Genomic DNA, 15,315 nt, shown 5'->3' on the forward strand with positions numbered 1-15,315 from the left:
GTTTTGGTGCCACTGCTAAAAAAGGCCCTCTCTCTCTGGTTGCCATCTGCTTAATCTTACAAAGCAGGGCCTTGGCAGATGAAGTGGGCAAGATCAAATGGGAAAAGTGGTAAGCCTATTAAAATTCACAACAGATGTATGGTTTTACTACAGATACATACAATGGGTTGGATCCAGCTAGATTTTTCTCTCATTCTCACCAAGTTCGTGTTAGCCCCTTTATCGTGTTAGCCCCTTTATCTGGCATACTAGCCGCAAATAAAATTTATTTATTTATTCATGTTATCCCCAGCGCAGTCTTTTGGGGAGGGGTTGTTTTAGGGGCGACCCCTTAACATTTTGCAGCAGCAGAAAAACCAATTGGATACAGGTCATTGAAACACATGGTCTAGGTTTTTGCATTTTCGAAAAATGTTGAATTTGGCTTTCTTTTAAAATGTTTCATTTTAATTCTTTGCAAAGGCAGTTTAGAAAATCCAACCACAACTTTTACTTTTGCAAGAGCAGTGAAGTACGTATTTGTGAATTGCAGATTGATACAGACAAAATGGTCCATGTGCATCTCCTATCACAAATACCGAAGCAAAAATGACCCGCCGCTGACCAACTGTGTTTTGACCTGCTGGTCTTTTTCCAATGGCATTCAGTTACAAATGGAAAATAGAAAGAGATCCAACTAGAACAAGAGAAAGCAAATAATCAGTTTTCCAGTCTCGTGGGGAGGATAATAATTCCATGAATATTAATTCAGAGGCATTCTATTTCCTCCTGTATTGGACAAACAATCTTTAAATCATATACTTTAAAAGAATGAGCAAGTATGTTCTTATTCCAAAGAATCCAAAGTGGGAAAACTTAAAGATAGTCTTTTAAGAACTACATCTCTGTGACAGAGGCTTGTGGGATGCCAATTTTATCTGTAATATTAACCTGCCATGCCATTGATAAATGTGTCCTCAATTTCTTACATGCAAGCTAAGTTGTAGTTTGCTGATCTACAACTGATTTGGCTGGAGTTGCGTGAAATCATATTGAGTGGGCTTTTCCGTTGTTGTTTTGATGTTGTTAATGAACAGTCTGATGTTAAAAAGAATAACTTAAAGAATAACCTCCAGATGATGAGATTGGAGCACTTTTTCAAGTAGGAAGTAAAGGTAAAGATAGTCCCCTGTTCAAGCACCGGGTCATTACTGACCCATGGGGTGACGTCACATCACAACTTTTACTAGGCAGACTATGTTTACGGGGTGGTTTGCCAGTGTCTCCCCCAGTCGTCTACACTTTTACCCCCAGCAAGCTAGATACTCGTTTTACCGACCTCGGAAGGATGGAAGGCTGAATCAACCTTGAGCCCGCTACCCAAAACTGACTTTTGTTGGGATCGAACTCTGGTCATGAATAGAGCTTTGACTGCCGTACTGCAGGTTACCACTCTGCGCCACGGGGCTCTTCACAAGTACGGAGTAGGTGGTTTTTGTGACATTAACGTGCTCCAAATGTCCAACTGTGTAGAAATCAGGTGCTGAGCTCAATGGGACTTGTGTGTGTGTGTGTAAAGTGCTGTCAAGCCACAGCTGACTTATGGAAACCCCGTAGGGTTTTCAAGGCACGAAACGTTCAGAGGTGATTTGCCATTGCCTGCCTCTGCGTAGTGACCCTGGACTTCCTTGGTGGCCTCCCATCCAAATACTGACCAGGGCTGATCCTTAGCTTCCGAGATCTAATGATGCCAGGCTAGCCTGGTCCATCTTCCCATAAAAGTATACAAATGACTTCACCTTGGAGCTTTCAAAAGCCACTAAAGAACCAAGGGAAGGCTGTCTGTCCCCTTCTGCCAACCTTAATGGTTGTTGAACAATTTTTCAGGAGCATTGGTCTGCTAACCAAAGCTGCGGTCCTGGCTAACTGTTAAGCAGCTCAACAGCTGGGTGAAAAGCTGACATGTGCCAGGTGTGCTGATCCGGGACCTCTGTTCCCCGGTAGCTGCAGTGACAGATCATGTGTTGGAGTACAGCCAAGCAACATTATGTTTTGCCCCGGGCTCTGTCCCGATCCATGTGATTAGTCGTGAGCTTGTGAGTTCCCTGCTAAGAAATGAATTCATGGGCTCCCACAGGGCTCAGTTCAGATTGGGGTTGTGTGTAGGGTTGGCAACCACCAGGTACTAGCTGGAGATCTCCTGCTATTACAACTAATCTCCAGCCGATAGATATCAGTTCACCTGGAGAAAATGGCCGCTTTGGCAATTGGATTCCATGGCATTGAAGCCCCTCCCCTCCCCAAACCCCACCCTCCTCAGGCTCCTCTCCAAAAAAAACCGCCCTTGGTGAAGGGGGACCTGGCAACTCTAGTTGTGTGGGAGAAGGGGTTTGTGCCTTCCCCGTGCTATTTTCCCCACCTGAAACAGTCCCAAGGGGTGCTGTTTGCACCATTAGGGGCTCTGCGCATACAGATGGGGTTAGGGTTGCCAGCTCCAGATTGGGAAATACCTGGAGGTTTTGGGGGTGGAGCCTGAGGTGGGTGGGGTTTATGGAGGGGAGGGACTTCAATGGTGTATAATGCTATAGAGTCCACCTTCCAGAGATGCCATTTTCTCCAGGTGAACTGATCTCTGTCGCCTGGAGGTCAATTGTAATAGCGGGAGATCTCCAGCCACCACCTGGAGGCTGGCAACCCTAGCATGACACCATCTCTCATTGGTAGGGTTGCCAGCTCTGGGTTGGGAAATACCTGGAGATTTTGGGGGTGGAGCCTGGGGAGGGTGGGGTTTGGGGAGGGACTTCGATGGGGTGTAATGCCATAGAGTTCACTGTCCAAAGCGGCCATTTTCTCCAGGTGAATGGATCTCTGTTGCCTGGAGATCAGTTGTAATAGCGGGAAATCTCCAGCCACCACCTGGAGGCTGACAACTCTAGATGGGGTACACAAAGTCCCCCCACTCCCAATAGGGTAGCTAGTGCTCCTTCATGGCTGTTTTAGGTTGGCAAAATGGGATGGGGTGGGTGGCATAAGCCCCTTCTTTTGTGCTGTGATCCTGATCAAAACTGGGTTTTTATGCACCGAGGAACTCAATTCCCAGTGAAGGACTCAGAAATGCACTGTTTTTAACCATCCTTGTGACAGACCCAGACCCGACAACTGTGTATCATCTAATTAGGTCCTTCAGTGCTCATGTACATAAATGCACATTTGACAAGATTCAGCCACATTTCTTTTTTGCATGGAGTTGCAGCCAACTTATGGTGATCCTATAGAGCAGAGGTCCCCAACCTTTTGGAGCCTGTGGGTACATTTGGAATTCTGACATGGCCCGGTGGGTGCAGCACAGCCAATCAGAAGCCTTGCTGGGCAAAAGCCCGCCCTGGCTCTGCCTACTTCCTAACATACTTGGCGGGCTCCAGAAAAGGTGCTGGCACCCAAGGGTACCACATTGGGGACCCCTGCTATAGTTTTCAAGGCAAGAGATGAATAGAGGTGGTTTGCCACTGCCTGCCTCGGCACCGCAAGCGTGGACTTCCTTGGTGGTCTCCCATCCAAATACTAACCAGGGCCAACCTTGTTGATTCCAGGATCTTCCCCAAAAAGGTAGGGCTAACCTAGGCCCTCCAGGTCTGGCCATATCCCTACACATGCTCAGACCTGAGTGTACAGAGCTGTCAAGAGTTTCCCACTAACAAAATGTTAAAAAGGCATTTTCTAAAGACAAAAATAGACTAGGGAAGGAAGTGGCTGTAAATCAGGACAGTTGGTACGGATGGTTTTGTACCGAGGAATCCTCGTCTTCCATGCCAAGCGATACTTCCGCATTTCTTCATGCAAACCCACTTACGCAAATCAACACGGCGTGTTTGCAAACAGGCTTCGGTTTTGCATCCACTTTGTTCACTTTGTCTGTGTGATTCTGATCCAGATTGTTGGAGGGGATTTTTGTGGCGCTTGGAGGTTTTTGAACAAGGCGTGGCGTAGTGACAAAAGGAGAGAGAGAAACATCTCAACAATAACAGGTGGGCTGGCTGAGTGGAAGGGTCAGGTAGCTGTAAGGTGCAAAAAAAAAGAAACCCTGTTCCCAAATAGGGGATTTGCAGATGCTCGTCCTAGTCCAGAAAACGTAGGGGTGCCAGGTCCCTCTTCGCCACCAGCGGGAGATTTTGGGGGCAGGGCCTGAGGAGGGCAGGGTTTGGGGAGGGGAGGGACTTTAATGCCATAGAGTCCAATGGCCAAAGCGGCCATTTTCTCCAGGTAAACTGATCTCTATCGGCTGGAGATCAGTTGTAATAGCAGGAGATCTCCAGCTACTACCTGGAGGTTGACAACCCTAAGCAAACTGCATGCAAAAATAGCTTTTCATGCACATGACTTTTGTACAAGGACTAGTACATGCTGTCCAGTAACCAAATAATATAGTTAACTCTGTCACCAGCCTAGGCATATGGTGTACATGGGGCCCAGTGGGTGTAGTGGTTAAGAGCAGTGGTCTCTAATCTGGAGAACCGAGTTTGATTTCCCACTCTTCCACATGAAGCCCGCTGGGTGACCTTGGGCCAGTCACAGTTCTCTGAACTCTCTCAGCCCCACCTCCTTCACAAGGTGTCTGTTGTGGGGAGAAGAAGGGAAGGAGATTGTAAGTCAGCTTGATTCTCCTTAAAAGGTTATGGAAAGTCTTCTTCTCCTTCTTCTCCTCCTCCACTACCTCCTCCACTGGGGTTGCCAGGTCCCTCTTTGCCACCAGCGGGAGGTTTTTGGGGCTGAGCCTGAGGGCAGGGTTTGGGTGGCCATAGAGTCCAATTGCCAAAGTGAATTGCCAGGTGAATTGATGTCTATCGGCTGGAGATCAGTTATAATAGCAAGAGATCTCCAGCTAGTACCTGGAGGTTGGCAACCCTATCCTCCGCTTCTCCGCCACCTTCTGGTATTCCTGTGTTTCTCTCGAGCTATATCCTGTCTGTTTCTTAGTGTTTGGCTAAAAAAAAAAAAACCTTGAGGGCCAGAAACTGACTGATAAAAAGAATGATGTAGGACAGTGGTACTTAACTCTGTGGGTCACAGAGAGCCACGTTTGCAATTACCGTCATCCCAAAGAACCACATGTGGTTCCGGAGCCACTGAATGAGTTTCACTGTCGTAGGAGATTCTCAGGAATCTTAGTTCTGTCCCTTTAAAACAGGGATGGGGAACGTCCGGCCCGGGGGCCGTTTAAGGCCCGCGAAATCATTTGGTCTGGCCCTTCATGGGACCTGGCAGATCTCTAGCTCAGAAGGATCTAAGACTGGCAATCCGCCCCGCTCCTGCGGACAGGAATAGCCTCTAGTCAAGGCGGGTGTGAGTTTGTTTTGCCAAGAAAAGGAACCCTTTTCGCCCCTTGGGTTTCCCAGATTCTAGTCCAACACCTTAACCACTACACTATGCTGGCTCCGGAGCAAGAACATAAGAACCCCATAAAACACTGAGTAGTCTAAATAACGACCAGTGTATAATTTACTTGGATTCTAACTTTTTGACTGTAGGTATCTTAAGACAAGTGATGTATAGAGAAGTTTTATGTAATTCACCGATTTTATATTAGTATTTTAATCTGTTTTACTGAATGGCCTGTAGGCTAGGGTTGCCAACCTCCTGGCAACCCTATGAAGATATTTATTGAAGTACCTTATGGACTGTTTTAAGAATTCTCCGACAATTACTATCACGCAAGAATACCTTTTTGCATAAAGACTGCATCAGAAAAAGAATTGTATATCTGTATATAGTTGTATGTGTTCTTGTATGTATCACTGCACTTAGTTTCAATATATGTTTAAATACCGCTACACTGTGTCCACTTTGTACCGATATCTCTGTGCTGACTACCTGGAGGTTGGCAACCCTACTGAGCACCCTGTCAGGGTGTTCACGAAACGGTCTACAGGCTAGAAGTTGACTGTTAAAGCAATTTTTTAAAAAATGGGTAACTAACGTGTTGGCCAGGTTCCTAGAGGAGAGCAAGGCAGATACCTTGCAAGGCCTCGAGGGAAAGGGCGTTCCCCTCAGTACTTTGTACAGGCAAAATTCCTTGCGTACACAGCGAAAGGAAGAGGGGAAAGCAGCAGGTAAGCTGTCCTAAGTTTAACCAAGGCATCATCCCAGAATGGGAGCCTGCCTTCATGGCGCCCAACATAGTCTTTGAGATACGCAAGTCTTCCTTCTGCTCCGCTGTTGCACGTTTTGGCTTAAAGCGCCGGGAGAAAAAGAGTCCGGTCTTGATTTCTAAACCCTGCTGAACTCGGTCGGGGTTACATCTGGGTAAACACGCACGGGGACACGAGGCTGCAAACTGAGAACTTGTTTGCTGAGGGAGGGCAGATGCAAAACAGGCGTGACTGAGCAACTTATCCAAAGCAGCAGCTGCTGCTGTCAGGGCCCGAAAAGTGTTGGTGCAAAGCAGGTGAGTTTGGGAGAAGGGCCATATGCAGAAACCGGGAGATGGGGGGGAGACAGGCAGGTGAGGGTGCCAACTCCAGATTGAGACATTGCTGGAGATTTTGGGGGGTGCCGCCTTGGGAGGGCAGGGTTTGGTGAGGGCAGGGACCTCAGTGGAGTATAATGCCTTCCAAAGCTGCCGTTTTCTCTGGGGGAATTGATCTGTGTAGTCTGGAGTGCAGTTGTAATTCCAGGAGGTCTCCATGACCTACCTGGAGGTTGGCAACCCTAGGGCTCTGTAGTACACTGTACCAGTCACACATCTATAGCTCCGGAGGGTGGGGGAAACAGGTTGGGGAGATGACATTATAAGTTTTCTCTTTCATTATGTTTTTAAACAAACGTTTCCTTCCACCTGTTGCAAAGCTGCTGACCTGGTACTGATCGGTAATTCTGCAACCAGGAAGGAAAAAATCTCACATTTTGCAACTGGCTCAAACCATGCAACTGAGGAAAAACCTGCCTGCATTTACTTCCTAGAATAGTGTGGGAAGAGTGGAGGATGAAGATAGAAGTTGCAAGCAAGTCTGTGTGAGTTAGGGGAGGGAGAGATTTCTGGGTGGGAATTACATGTGTTCTGAGAACCTGCATCAGTTTTTTTTTTAATTGAACCAGGCTGAAGAAAATATCTCTGAACCCTAGATAGTGGATTCATTTTTCTAGGAATCTGGGTGACCAGCACTGCAGTCCTAAGCAAAGTTACACCCTTCTAAATCCATTGAAGTCGATGCTGTAACTTTGTTTAGGATTGTGCAGTCGGTCTCCTGAAATTAACAGGAATCTTGTGTTGCTTTAAAGACTAAGTAAGTTTTATTCCTAAACTTTCATAGAATATGGCCCACATTTTCAGATGTGGGGTAGGGTTCCCAACCTCCAGGTGGGGGCTGGAGATCTCTTGTAATGACAGCTGATCTGCAGACTATACAGATCAGTTTCCCTGTAGAAAAATGGCTGCTTCGGAGGGCGGAATCTGTGGCACAGCTCCCCACTGAGATCCCCCCAAAAAACCCAGACTTCCCCAAACTTTACCCCCCAAATCACACAGAATTTCTCAACCTGGAGTTGGCATCCCTACTATGCAGATGTGGGAAGAACCCCCCCCCCCCGGCAAGGTCAAAGGGCCATGAAATCCAGGAACTACAGATTGAGATTTAATTATTAAAAGTTCACATGTAATCAAGAAAAATAGAGAGCATTCAGAGACTGATGCCCACAATAGACAGGGAATCCAAAAGGGTCTGACTCTAGTATGAAAGGGGTTCTGGGGTCCGGTGCCTAGCCAAACTGGGGCGGAGCCTGTTAGAGTGCAGTGGATAGGGTTGCCAACTTCCAGGTACAAACTGGAGAAAAATGCACAAGTATACCAAAGTGCAAAGCTGAGAGAATAAATAGTACTAGGCTCTATAATGCAAACAAACTTCTCTTATTGAACAAAAAGTGCAAACAGGGTGAAAACAAACAATTACAAACTATTGCCAACGGAACAACAACTCATACGATACAGCTCCAAAAGGCTGCTCGGTACGGTACAAAAATGTCACGGACTTATTACAATCAGTCAATATTGACTCGAACAACTCGAATTATTCTTAAAGTTGTTCGAGTCAATATTGACTGATTGTAATAAGTCCGTGACATTTTTGTACCGTATCGAGCAGCCTTTTGGAGCTGTATCGTATGAGTTGTTGTTCCGTTGGCAATCGTTTGTAATTGTTCGTTTTCACCCTGTTTGCACTTTTTGTTCAATAAGAGAAGATTGTTTGCATTATAGAGCCTGGTACTATTTATTCTCTCAACTTCCAGGTACAAGCTGGAGATCTCCTGCTATTACAGCTGATCTCCAGCCAATAGAAATCAGTTCACCTGGAGAAAAATGGCCGCTTTGGCAATTGGACTCTATTGCTTTGAAGTCCCTCCCCTCCCCAAACCCCACCCTCTTCAGGCTCCACCCCAAAAACCTCCCACCAGCATTGATATGGAAGCGTCATTGGTGTTACTGGATTTTGTGATATTAATTGTTTAACTGTCAGATAATGTTATAGTTTCAGTTGATTTTATGACTAAATGTATCTATGTTGGGTGTGAGCCGCTCTAAGGTTCTTGGGCAGAGTTGGAGCAGGGTGGGGTTTAGGGAGGGGAGGGACTTCAATGCCATAGAGTCCAATTGCCAAAGCGGCCATTTTCTCCAGGGGAACTGATCTCTATCGGCTGGAGATCAGTTGTAATAGCAGGAGATCTCCAGCTAGTACATGGAGGTTAGCTACCCTACTGATGGGCATGTGATTTTTTTTTCCTCCGCTGCCATTTATGTTGGGGGTGGGTAGGGAATAGTCAGGCTTAAGAATATTATCAGAGGTAGTGTAGGTAAGTTGGTGTTTGTTGCGTAGGGGTGGTCGGAAACCTTTGTTGGATAAAGAGAGGTTCATTTGCAGAGGAGGAAGGTGGGAGCCAGGGAACCGTGGTCAGGAGATGAAGGTGGACGTCTGCCCCCTAGTCACTGGCAGCTCCATCCAGACCTCCGTTTTTCCCCAAGAGAGAAGAAAAAGAGGGCTACCCCAAGCAACGTGTCAGCAAACCAAAAAAGGGGGAAAGATGCAAGGTGACTGGTGACCGCTTTATTGTCATGTTCAGCCCCTTCGCGTTTCACTGTTTAAGCTTCATCAGGGGGGATCAGAGTTTTTTTTGCGGACCCTTTCCACAGCTGTGTCAGAATTCCAAAGGTGCCTGCAGTCTCAGAAAGATGGGGACCCATGCCATAGGGTTTTCAAGGCAAGAGACACACAGAGGTGGTTTGCCATTGCTGTATCTGCATAGCAACTCTGGATTTCCTTGGTGATCTCCCATCCAAGTACTGACCAGGGCTGACCCTGCTTAGCTTCCGAGATCTGATAAGAACGGTAGCCAGGGGTAACCAGGTCCAGGCAATGCTGTATATTTTCAAATACCAAAATTAAAATACAGTTTGAGTATCCCTTATCTGGACATCCGATATCCGCACTGACCCAAAAACCGGACTTTTTGAGCCGGCAGGCAGGCATTACTCACAGGCCCTCTGCAGCACGCCAATTTGCTTTCTGATGGTTCAATGTACACAAAACTGTTTAAAATATTGTTTAAAATTACATTCAGGCTATGTGTATAAAGTGTATATACAACAAATATAAAACATAAATCAATTTTTCTTTAGACTTGGGTCCCATCTCCAAAATATCTCATTATGTATATGCAAATATTCCAAAATACGGAAAGATCCGAAATATGGACCACTTCTTGTCCCAAGCAGGGATAAGGGATACTCAACCTGTACAAACTTATTCAGTGTTAACTGATGGGGCGATTCTGGACTTTTACATTAGAAAGGATGAAAGAAGAATGGAAATACTTTTCAAGCGGGGACTGAAAAGTACAGTAAATTTAGTCCCGTTTCAGAAAGTTTGGAAGCCAAGAAGTATAAACGACAGGAGAAACATCAGCAGTGATGTCTTTGGGAAACAGGAAATAATGTGGTTAAACAAAAGAGTGAATTAATTAATATACACTTTAAAATATTGTCAAAGGCTTTCACGGTCAGAGTTCATTGGTTCTTGTAGGTTATCCAGGCTGTGTAACTGTGGTCTTGGTATTTTCTTTCCTGGCGTTTCGCCTGCAGCTGTGGCCGGCATCTTCAGAGGAGTAACACTGAAGGACAGTGTCTCTCAGTGTCAAGTGTGTAGGAAGAGTCCTGCAAAGTTTGCTCATTACCTTTAATACTTTGCAGGACAATGACTCAGCTCAAACCCAACCCCCTTCTGACTATATATTACTCTTCCTACACACTTGACACTGAGAGACACTGTCCTTCAGTGTTACTCCTCTGAAGATGCCTGCCACAGCTGCGGGTGAAACGTCAGGAAAGAAAATATACACTTTGTTTTAAAAATAAAATTAGCTATCCATGACAATAATAAACCCATGCAATCAGTTCAGATAGAGAAGCTTCAGATCCCTTTTAGATTTCCAGAATGAAACAAAAAACAACTGGTTAGAAACCTGCGGATCCTTTCACAATCCTATTTATTTTAGATGTTTATACCCGGCTGGTCCCCTTAATGGGGGACCCAATGCCGCTTACAACATCATTCTCTCCTCTTCCAATTTTTCCTCATAACAACAACCCTGTGATGTATGTTGGGCTGAGAGAATGTGACTGGCCCAAAGTCACCCAGCGAGCTTCCTGGCAGAGTGGGGATTCGAACCTGGGCCTTACAGATAATAGTTCAGCATGCTAACCTCTACACTATGCTAGCTCTCTTGGTAACATGATAGTTCACCAGGCTCTACCAAACTTTTTAAACTGTTCCTCAGTGGAAAGCCCTTATTGCAGGAGACTTTCTCATACTAATGTGGTGAAGGCGTTGGGCTGTCAGTCCTCCAACTTGGCCTGCACGGTGTAGTGGTTAAGAGCGGTGGTTTGGAGCGGTGGGCTCTGATCTGGAGTACCGGGTTTGATTCCCTGCTCCTACACATGAGTGGCAGAGGCTAATCTGGAGAACCGGGTTGGTTTCCCCACTCCTACACATGAAGCCAGCTGGGTGACCTTGGGCCGGTCACAGTTCTCTGAACTCTCTCAGCCCTACCTACTTCACAGGGTGTCTGTTGCGGGGCGGGGGGGGGGGGAGGAAAAATGATTGTAAGCCGATTTGCTTCTTCCTTAAGTGGCAGAGAAAGTCGGCATAAAAAAAACAACTCTTCTTCTTCTTCCTCCCAGCAGGCTCTCCAGACATGATGTTCTGGCGATGAAGGCAAGGTCTTGAGCCAAAGGTTCCTCTCTCTGACACTTTCTGGGCATCCGGAGGGGACCTTGCCACAAGGAACAGCCTCTCCCAAGGATGGGCAGCCATGAGAAAGATCCCTCTTCTCCCAAAAGGGCTCTTCCCCCATCCCGCTCCAACAGCACTGTGTCTTCCAAACAGAGCATCACTCAACAGGTGTGACTTCTTCCTAGGGTTGCCATCTCCGGGTTGGGAAATACCAGGAGATTTTGGGGGTGGAGCCTGAGGCGGGTGGGGTTTGGGGAAGGGAGGGACTTCAATGGGATATAATGCCAAAGAGTCCACCTTCCAAAGTAGCCATTTTCTCCAGGTGAACTGATTTGTATCGCCTGGAGATTAGTTGTAATAGCAGGAGATCTTCAGCCCCCACCTGGAGGCTAGCAACCCTACCCCTTCCCCACCCTCAGCATTGAGTAACCATGTGACTAGTCTCCGCAAATGGCTGGGATTGGGTGGGAGGGGCTTCCAGGTCAGAGGGTGTGGCTTAGGCAATCTTGAGCTCTGGCTCCACCTTGTCTAAAATTTAACCAGTGGGCACGTTGTTTCGGGCCATGGCAAAAGGAGTTTTCTCATTGTGAGGCTCTTACTTTCCTTTTTCTCGTTTTGGTTTTTCAGGGTTCGGAAAGCTGGCAGGTGGTGGATGAGCTGCAGATCCAAAGCAGTGCCACCCAGGAGCCAGAGAGGCAGGAGGGCTACCTGTTAAAGAAGAGAAAATGGCCCTTGAAGGGTTGGCACAAGGTGAGAAGATGAAGAAGAGTTGGTTTTTATATTCCGACTTTCTCTACCACTTATGGAAGAATCAAACCGGCTTACAGTCGCCTTCCCCTCCCCACAACAGACACCCTGTGAGGTAGGTGGGGCTGAGACAGCTGTGGCTCAGAGGTAGATCATCTGCTTGGCATGCAGAAGGTCCCAGGTTCAATCCCTGGCATCTCCAGTTAAAGGGACTAGGCAAGCAGGTGATGTGAAAGACCTCTCTGCCTGAGACCCTGGAGAGCTGCTGCTGGTCTGAGAAGACGGTACTGACTTTGATGGACCAACGGTCTGATTCAGTATAAGGCAGCTTCATGTGTTCATGTATGTGATCATGTGTGTCACCCAGCTGGCTTCATGTGGCAGAGTGGGGAAGCAAACCCAGTTCACCAGATTAGCCTCCGCTGCTCATGTGGAGGAGTGGGGAATCAAACCTGGTTCCCCTGACCAGAGTCCACCGCTCCAAACCACCGCTGTTAACCACTACACCACGCTGGCACGCTGGTGAGAAGGTTGGGAAGAGCAGAATCCTGGGAAAGTTTCGCTTCAGTTCTGTCCTGATGCTACCGTACTTTTGGATATTTGCCTGGGCCCACCCTCTCCCAACTCCCTGTGAGCTCCCTATTTAACTAGTCAGTGACAGGTGGTTTGATGGAAGACAAAATAGTCCCAGGGACACTGTCAATTCCACATAGCATCCAGTGTAGGGGTTAGAGTGTTGGGCTACGGCCTGGGAGACCCAGGTTCGAATCCTCTTCTCTGATGCCTGGGCCAGTCACCCACTCTCAGCCTAGCCTACCTCACAGGGTTGTTGCTGTGCGGATACAATTGGAGGAGAAGAGAATGACGTTGTAAGCCACTTTGGGTCCCCACTGGGGAGAAAACCTGGGGTATAAATATCTAAATCGATAAATGCACCACCCAATAAACAGCACTGGGAACAAGTAACTGAATTCTGTACTCTGGATAAAGTGGAGGAGGGAGAAACCATGTTGTGAGCCTCTTTGGGTCCCCGTTGGCGAGAAAGGTGGGAATAAGTATGTAAATAAACCAGTTCCTTCAGGATCTTTGAGCGAATGATATCCTAGTTGGTTGAATCTGGTCCGGCTGGCTGGTTATTTTGGGGTCAGTGGGAATATTTGTTATGTTTTTGTCTGTTTCTCTCATAGCGCTACTTTGTTTTGGAAGATGGAATCCTGAAGTATGCCACCACCCGGCAGGATGTGAGTAGAAGATGGTAGCGGAGACGTCTGGGATGCCCCAGTTACAATGCAGAAGGGTTTACGTGGGTTCAGGGAGCTGGGAGACCAAGTCCTATGAGGAAAGGTTGAAGGAGCTGGGTATGTTTAGCCTAAAGAGGAGAAGACTGAGGGGGGATATGATAACCATCTTCAAGTACTTGAAGGGCTGTCATAGAGAGGAGGGTGCCAAGTTGTTTTCTCTTGCCCCAGAAGGTTGGACCAGAACCAACAGGTTGAAATTAAATCAAAAGAGTTTCCGTCTAGAGACATTAGGAAGAATTTTCTAACAAAGCAGTTCCTCAGTGGGACAGGCTTCCTCGGGAGGTGGTAAGCGCTCCTTCCCTGGAGGTTTTTAAGAAGAGGCTAGATGGCCATCTGTCAGCAATGCTGATTCTATTACCTTAGGCAGATGATGAGAGAGAGGGCACCTTGGCCATCTTCTGGACATGGAGTAGGGGGCACTGGGGTGTGTGGGGGGAGGTAGTTGTGAATTTCCTGCATTGTGCAGGGGGTTGGACTAGATGACCCTGGTGGTCCCTTACAACTCTATGATTCTATGGTGGGACAAGAGTGAGGCCTTTCGTTAAAAAGGGTGGGTCCAAAGAGAGAGCCACTGCGTTTAGTTCCGCCCGTGCCCTGCTCCTCCCAGGTCTTGAAGGGAAAACTGCACGGCTCCATCAACGTCCGCCTGTCGGTCATGTCGGTCAACAAGAAAGCCCAGCGTGTGGACCTGGACACGGAGGAGAACATTTATCATCTCAAGGTAACGGTGCAACACAGACACCTTGTCCTGGCGAGCAGGACTGGCAATTACGTTTGGAGGTAGTGTCGGAAACTTGGGTGTAAATTGGGGAGGGGTGTAAATTGGGGCAGGGAGAAGGTCCTGGAGGGAAGGAAAAGGGGCCTGTGGGTAAAGCGCTGGAAAACCTGAGTTCGATTCCACTCTGGTGCTTTGGTGTGGCTTGGCTGTGAACTTGAAGATGATCTGTGTGAGTGGATAGGTTTGTATGGGAGAAGGCTACTCTTAAGGTATGTTGGTCCCAGGCTTTACAGAGCTTTAAGGGTCTATACCATCACCTTGAATTGAGCCCTGAAGCAAATTGGAAGCCAGTTTAGATGGAATAAGACTGGAGTGATATGGTCCCTATGACCCACTCCAGTGATGTGGTCCCTATGACCAACTCTGGCCATGACATTCTGTATCAACTGTAGCTTCTGGGCAGTCTTCAAGGGCAGCCCCGTGTAGAGTGCACTGCAGTACTCTATCTAATCTGGGCAAAGGATCGGGCAGAATGTTATAAATTCTCCCAGGATGTTCTAGAAATCTATTTCCAGTGCCTGGGAAACTATACTGCACAGGCAAAAACCAAAAACTATTTCAGGATCCTAAGCACCAGTGGAAATGTCTACATGTTTGGATATCTTCCCTTTTCTGTTTGTGTTCCTAATGCTTTGCTGCTTCCTCTGCATCCAATCCCCTATAGATAAAATCCCAGGAGCTCTTCAATAATTGGGTGGCCAAGCTGTGCTCACACCGCCAGGTAGAGAAGATGGATGCGAACCAGCAGCAGTTCCTAACTGGAGGCCACCGCGGAAAAGGTCCCTATTCTACACAGGTGATTTGTAGGGGGGAAATTCTTAGAGGTTCATCTATACCTTATGGGGGGTGGGGGGTTGCAAATACAACCCTTGGGGGTGTTTTATCGAAAAGGAGAACCGTGTGTGTGCATGTGCATGCATGTGCACACCTTAACCCTTTCCTCTTCTGCCATTTTCTCTCTAGAAAACTGCCCTTATGCTGCTTTTACCACAGCTGAAAAAAGCTTATGTTGGGCCACATTTTCCCTCCAGTGTGTGTGTGGGGTGGGGGTGGCATTTTCTGGTGAGAAAACAGCAGGGGAGGAAGGGGTTAAAGCTTATCTATCTCTCCCCCCCACAATTCTTCTGCTTGATAAAGCAAGGCCGGCAGTAAAATTTGCGAGAAAAAAATGTTGAAAATGGGAGAAATGTGAAACTTGAGACTAAGGATGCTACCAGAAATGGCCCTTCGAAGT

The 15,315-nt window shown here is 47.2% G+C and overlaps 1 protein-coding gene across 1 annotated transcript in view; it reads left to right on the forward strand.

Moving 5' to 3' along the window:
• Window positions 1-11,279: 11,279 nt before the first annotated feature.
• The window catches only part of OSBPL7 (oxysterol binding protein like 7), a 30,914-nt gene continuing 26,878 nt past the window's right edge, over window positions 11,280-15,315 (forward strand). Inside the window, exons 1-5 of the mRNA XM_056863304.1 lie at window positions 11,280-11,423; window positions 11,883-12,005; window positions 13,190-13,243; window positions 13,911-14,024; window positions 14,746-14,877. Coding sequence (XP_056719282.1) covers window positions 11,325-11,423; window positions 11,883-12,005; window positions 13,190-13,243; window positions 13,911-14,024; window positions 14,746-14,877 — 522 coding nt within the window. The 5' untranslated portion in view covers window positions 11,280-11,324. The remainder of the gene's footprint in view (window positions 11,424-11,882; window positions 12,006-13,189; window positions 13,244-13,910; window positions 14,025-14,745; window positions 14,878-15,315) is intronic.

This window comes from Euleptes europaea, chromosome 18, assembly GCF_029931775.1.
Source record: "Euleptes europaea isolate rEulEur1 chromosome 18, rEulEur1.hap1, whole genome shotgun sequence".
In the NCBI taxonomy this organism is placed as follows: Eukaryota; Metazoa; Chordata; class Lepidosauria; order Squamata; family Sphaerodactylidae; genus Euleptes; species Euleptes europaea.